The sequence below is a fragment of the Belonocnema kinseyi genome, chromosome 6 (genome assembly GCF_010883055.1).
Source record: "Belonocnema kinseyi isolate 2016_QV_RU_SX_M_011 chromosome 6, B_treatae_v1, whole genome shotgun sequence".
Lineage (NCBI taxonomy): Eukaryota > Metazoa > Arthropoda > Insecta > Hymenoptera > Cynipidae > Belonocnema > Belonocnema kinseyi.
In genome coordinates this window covers 18,901,810-18,907,948 of record NC_046662.1, presented here as the reverse complement: position 1 = coordinate 18,907,948, position 6,139 = coordinate 18,901,810, and the positions used below count along the sequence as shown (strand labels likewise).

The window sequence follows — 6,139 nt, the reverse complement described above, 5'->3', positions numbered from 1 at the left end:
AAAAAAATACGTTATAGGTTTTTGGAGTCGCTAATTACGAATCTGGCATCCGTTGAACTCTATCGCTTCAGGTTCAAGGTCATTTGAAGGTGATTTGAAGGTAAAATCGAGAAAAAACGGTAAAAAATTTTTTTTAAATATGTTATAGGTTTTTGGGGTCGCTGATTACGAACCTGGTGTCCGCTGACCTTTATCGCGTCAGGTTCAAGGTCATGACCTTGAACCTGACGCGATTTTTAAAAAAAAATTTACCGTTTTTTCTCGATTTGACCTTCCAATGACCTTGAACCTGACGCGATAAAAGTCAAAGGACGCCAGATTTGTATTCGGCGACCCCGAAAATCATAGTAAACCCGAGCTAACCTCAGAATACATGTTTAAGAGTGTCAAATCTCTCGAAAATACAGTTGGTTGGTAGTGGTGTTTCCTATATTTGTAGGGGTGGCTGGGGGGTGGAGGGTAGTCCGTTTAGCGTGCAATCGACTCGGGATACTTATAAGATACTACCATGATTTTTTCAGATTTTTTGGTCCAAAAATAAATTAGGCCAAAAACCGGCCTTACCGACCCTCCCCCTTTGAGCGACTAAGATTTTCTTAAACAGAAAAATGTTTAACTTAAAAGTTTCATTACTTTAATTTCGAGTTGTTTAAAATTAATAACACAGCCCCACAAAAAAATGTTTCTGCAATCTGAGCTACGCCATCATACCTGTACGTTTTTGAGACCGTTGAATCCGGATCCCTGGTCAGTTTGGCCCCATCAGGTCAGGATGAATGTCAAGTAAAGGTCAAAATGAGAAAACACTATTGAATCGGCGTAAATACTACTTTAAGACATCGTTGAGGTCGCTAAGTCCGAATCTTGAGTCCTTTTTACCCCACCAGATCGGGATGAAGGTCATCTCAAGGTCCAAATTGAGAAAGCAATGGAATTGAACTTATGGGTTCGAACTTACCCCGGATTCGTTTTCATCGACCCTAAAAATATCTAAGAGTAGAGGTTTTCTCAGTGGGATGAAAATGACCGCAGATTCGGATTTAGCGACCCCAAAGACGTTTTAATGTAGTATTTACGCCAATTCAATGGTGTTTTCTCATTTTGACCTTCACTTGACTTTGATCCTCACCTCATGGGGTTATACTGACTCCGAATTTTTATTCAGCTACCCCAAAAACGTCTGAGAGTAGAGGCTTTTGTCGATCCAATAGTTTTTTCATTTTGGCCTTCAACTGACCTCGATCCTGATCTGATGAGGTCAAACTGACTGCGTATTCGGATTGAACGACCTCAGAAACGTATAGGTATGGTAGTTTAGCTCGGGTTCCAGAATTTTTGTGTGGCGCTGTGTAATTGTTTAATTATTATATAAACATACAAATTCAACGAGACTTGCGAGACTTTGTAGACACATTGCTACCAAATTGTATAGATACGATTTTTCTCATTTAACAAAAAACACCTATAAAATGAAGAAAATCATTTTAAATCAAAGAAAAATGTTAATTGTAACAAAAACACATTTCTTTTGACCAAACAAATTTCTTTAAATTAAAGAAACTTTTCATTGACTAAAAACCAATTATATTTTTTTCTATTTAAATCATCTTTTTCTTGAGTGTATGGCAATTAAAATTACTAAGCTTCTCATTGACGATAAATGTTTGTTTTATGGAAAAGGCTAGAAAAACATTAACTCAATTTTGCCATCCTATCAAAACACTGAAGAAGAATTCGATATTGAGTATAAGGTCGTCAGCATAAAAATAATTTAAGTAACGACACAAACTATTTTTTTAGGTACGTAATTCAAGTTGATGAAGAATCGTTAAAGAAACGAGATTATCGTCATCTTCAAGCCATTCAATCTAACGAGTGGTCAAATTCTCAAAATAAGCGATATGAATCTCAAGTTCAACAAACGGATATCGCAGCATCATCGGATTTCTATCCTTATCCACCAGACACTTGTCGAGCAACTAGAGAAGCCACTGGCATTTCACCTTACATTGCCCAGGCACCAGCTGCTGGTACTGATAAGGCTAAAAAAACTGGCTATAATTTTTCCCAAAATAAAGTAACAACAGATGTTTCAACAATAAACACCCCAAGTTCTCCAACTTCTCCAAGTTCTCAAATCTCTCCAAGTTCTCCAATTTCTCCAATTACTCCAAGTACTCCAAGTATTCAAATTGCCTACGACAACTACCAACCCAAAAACCATCAGAGTCCTGCCGAAACGTCCCGAACCTCACCATATACTTCTTATGCAGGTATAAGCTAATTTTGTGTTTATATTATAAAAATAAATTCCGGTCTACAAAACACCAAAAACAAATTTACAATCAGTGTATTCAAATTTCATATTTTATAATCACACAGTTTCAGGTTTAAAACTCCATGATTTTTTTTAATTCTCCGGAAGTCAAATTGCTACAGGTTTCAAAAGAATCGCGGGGTGACTGAATGTAGAATAAAATCTAGTTTCTTTAACTCACGTAATGCCTCAAGTTTAAACTTCATTTCGAGGAAATTTTTATTCTATATAACAATCTACAATTCATTTATTCATTCATCAAAATAAATGAATTTAAAACATCGCGAACCACAATTTCAAAATTGATTATGTTAAAAGACTTAGTTTTAAAATCCTAATTTAAGAATCCTTCCATTTTTAAACAAAGTTTGGGTTTGTTCAATTCTTCATGCTGAACGGTGAAAATGACAGAGATCTTATTTTGAAAGAAGTCACATTATTTAGTAAAAAAAAACTTTCGAATCATTTTAAATGTCACCTAATATAATACTTATTATTAATATATTTATTGTATAATTTTAGATCTCAATACTATAAAATGTTTGGCTTCAATTTAAAACGCAACAAATTTCTGGTTTTTAAAATTCTGCGAAATCGTACGTTTTGAAAGACTCAGAAGTTACACAAGTTTTCGTTCAAAGGATTTGTAACTGAACATTTTTAAATTAAATTTCTCCGCAGTTAATTAAAATGAATCAATAGTTAGGAAAATATAATAATTAATTAATCAATAATAGTACTAAAAATTAATAATAATTAATAACAAATATCTTTATGTTCCATAATATTATAAAATGTTAAACATTTTTAACTCAACTTGAAAAGAATCGAATTGAAAGATTTTCAAACTTTGGAATCATAGTGATCGTGTTTTTTAATCTCGTTCTCAATTTTCAAGTTTTGATGTAATATTTTTAAATTGTCTGACTCAAGGAATTCTTGGAATTCTTGAAATTCAAGGCATTCATTTACTTCAAGTAATGCATGCAGGTCGACGAATTCATACGATTTGAGGAATTCAAAGAATTCAAGGAATTTATGCAATTTAAAAAATTTATGGAATTCAACAAATTTATGGAATTCAAAGGATTCATTCAATTCGAGGAATTCATGCAATTCAAGGAATTCATTCAATTTGAGGAATGCATGCAATTCAAGGAATTCAAGAAATTAATAGAAGTCAAGGAATTAAAGAAGTTCACGGAATTAAAGTAATTCAAGGAATTCCTTCCATTCCTGGAATTCCTTACGTTCCTTAAGTTACTTGGATTCCATGAATTTTATCAATTCCTTGAATTTCGTGAACACCTTGAATTCCGTGAATTCAATAATCCTCTGAATTCCATGATTTCCTTGAATTTCATTAATTACTTAAATTGCATGAATTGCTTGAATTTCCCGAATCCTGTGATTTCTCTTAATTCCGTGAATTCCGTGAATTTCAAGAATTCCAACAAAAAATGACGTAGAAAGATGAACAGAAGCCAAATAGACGGATACATTTTTTAATTTTTTATTTCAGCGTCTTCTTTTGCATCTTGATTTTTTTTCATTATTTTTCTGCTCTATATAAAAACGCTATGTAATTAAAAATTGAAAATCCTATTACAGGTTGGCCACTTCAACCGAGGAAAAATACTCCCGGTTATATCACGTGTTTTCCGGGTTTTCAAGAATTGTTTACGGTCAATTTTATTTCAAATACATTAAAAAATACAAGCTCTCAAAACTACAAATTTTTTTAATTGAAGGTAATCAAAACTAAACTGCGAATTAAAGCATTCAAAGCGGAAATATTTTTAACACGAAACTTTTACAACTAAAGCTTAAAAAATTTTAACTCCCAAACTTTTTATCCAAACGCTCAATAATTTACACATATAAAATGAAAGATTCTAACACTTTCCAACTGAAAAATTTAAAATTAAATACTATTAAATTGGAAAATTAAAAATTGTAACTTTTATAAATAGAAAAGTTCAAAGATTTCTGACTAACATACTACTATGTTCAATGCTCTAAATTAAAATTAATTCTCCCTTTCATCTCACATCACTAAAAATGTTAAAAATAAAATATGACCTTCGTTTCAAGTACATACTTAAAAATAAAAAGTTCCAGCCCTTCATCTGGATGCTAAAAATACCAAATTGGTCCCACGTCTACTTAATGAAAATGTTAAAACAAAAGATTGGTCTCTTCCAATTAAAAAAAACAATTGATAATCAAAATTTCCTCTTTTTCAACTCGAAAAAATGCTAAAAACAAAAAATTACCCTTTTCCAATTCAGAAAAAAATAATTGAAAATCCCCCCTTGGACTCAATAAAAATTCGAAAAAGAAAAATGGCTTCTTCCAAATGATAAAAAATTGGTAACCTAATTTTGGTCTATTTCAATTCTGTAAATTCTTAAAAATAAAACTTTCTTTTCCGATTTAGAGAAAATTTAAAACCAAAAATTTGGTCCCTTTTATCAAAATAAAAATGTTTTTTTTAAGGAGACCAAGAATCAAACTTTTGACAAAGGTAAAAGAACCGAACACTGGAGAAAAACACAGGGTCTATGACCTCATGTCTCTGTTTATTAAATATTTGAAAGTACATTAAAAAATAACACAAACTATAGATAGTTTAGATAGACACAATCGATAGTTTTAACGATTCTAGGATTTCTATTTTAAACGCAATTCAGTTTCATACTGAAGACTTTTGAATATTTTATTTATAATTTCTTATTTTAGATGAACAGATAAAATGTAATATTTTATAATGAAGCCATATTTGACTAGGATTTGAAATTAGATAAGAGGTGTGAAATCGTTCATTCGAATTTTCAATACAGATTGGCTTGCAGCAAAATTGGATTTTTCTATTTTGAAAAATTCAATGTTTCAAGCGTGTCCAAATTTCCATGGAAAGTTGGAACAAACTACTGCACACCTCTAAAATTGAATGAAAGTTTGTAATTATGGATCTCTGGATTTAAAATTATTAAAAAAATAAAAACAGTTTATGAAGTATCAATGGCACATTAAAATTTGTTCAACTATGGATGCTGTAAAATTAAAACCTGTCAATTTCCAACTTTAAAATCAGCGAATTGTTTAATTTTGAAAAGATTCAAAATCTTATTGCGAAGATAATTCTTGTTTAACTCTTCACACTCGATATGCAATTTAGTGTTAAACGTCATTCATTAATATTGACAGCTGATCAACTTAAAACATTTTGTATTTAAAAAATTTTAATTCCAAATGCTTTCATTTTTAATTTTTTAACAAGGAGATGATTAGAGTTGGTTTTTTTCAATTTGATAAATTCCCTATCTAATAGTCCATTGCATGGCTAAAAATTTGCCGACCATCATCTTGAAAATTATTATAATAATATTTATTACAATTGAAGAAGTTAACGATTTAACTTAAAACTAAAAAAACAGTTGAAATCAAACGTATTTTATATTGAATTATATTATGTGATTGAATAGAATTTTCTTCTAAAAATTAGTAATATTTCCATTTAAAACAGAAATTCAGTTATTTCCCGGGTTTCCCCAATATAAAAAAATCCCAGTTATTGCCCGGTCCAGCAGCCACCCTGGTACAGGTTAAAATCAGCAATCAGTTTCTCAAACCAAATTTATTCACGAGATTGAATATTTTTTCAAAAAAACGTATGTTATTCACTTCCAATATTAATAAAGCTTTTAACTACTTATATAAAGTATTTACCATTAAAGCATAAAACCGAAAAATTCAAAAATATATTATTTTAAATGAAGCCATATCACTTAAAAACAATGTAAAATATTAAAAGAAGCA

The 6,139-nt window shown here is 30.6% G+C and overlaps 1 protein-coding gene across 1 annotated transcript in view; it reads left to right on the top strand.

The window, feature by feature from the left end:
• The window catches only part of LOC117175285 (altered inheritance of mitochondria protein 21-like), a 21,238-nt gene that overhangs the window by 13,797 nt on the left and 1,302 nt on the right, over positions 1-6,139 (top strand). Inside the window, exon 2 of the mRNA XM_033364995.1 lies at positions 1,801-2,273. Within this exon, the coding sequence (XP_033220886.1) occupies positions 1,801-2,273 (473 nt within the window). The remainder of the gene's footprint in view (positions 1-1,800; positions 2,274-6,139) is intronic.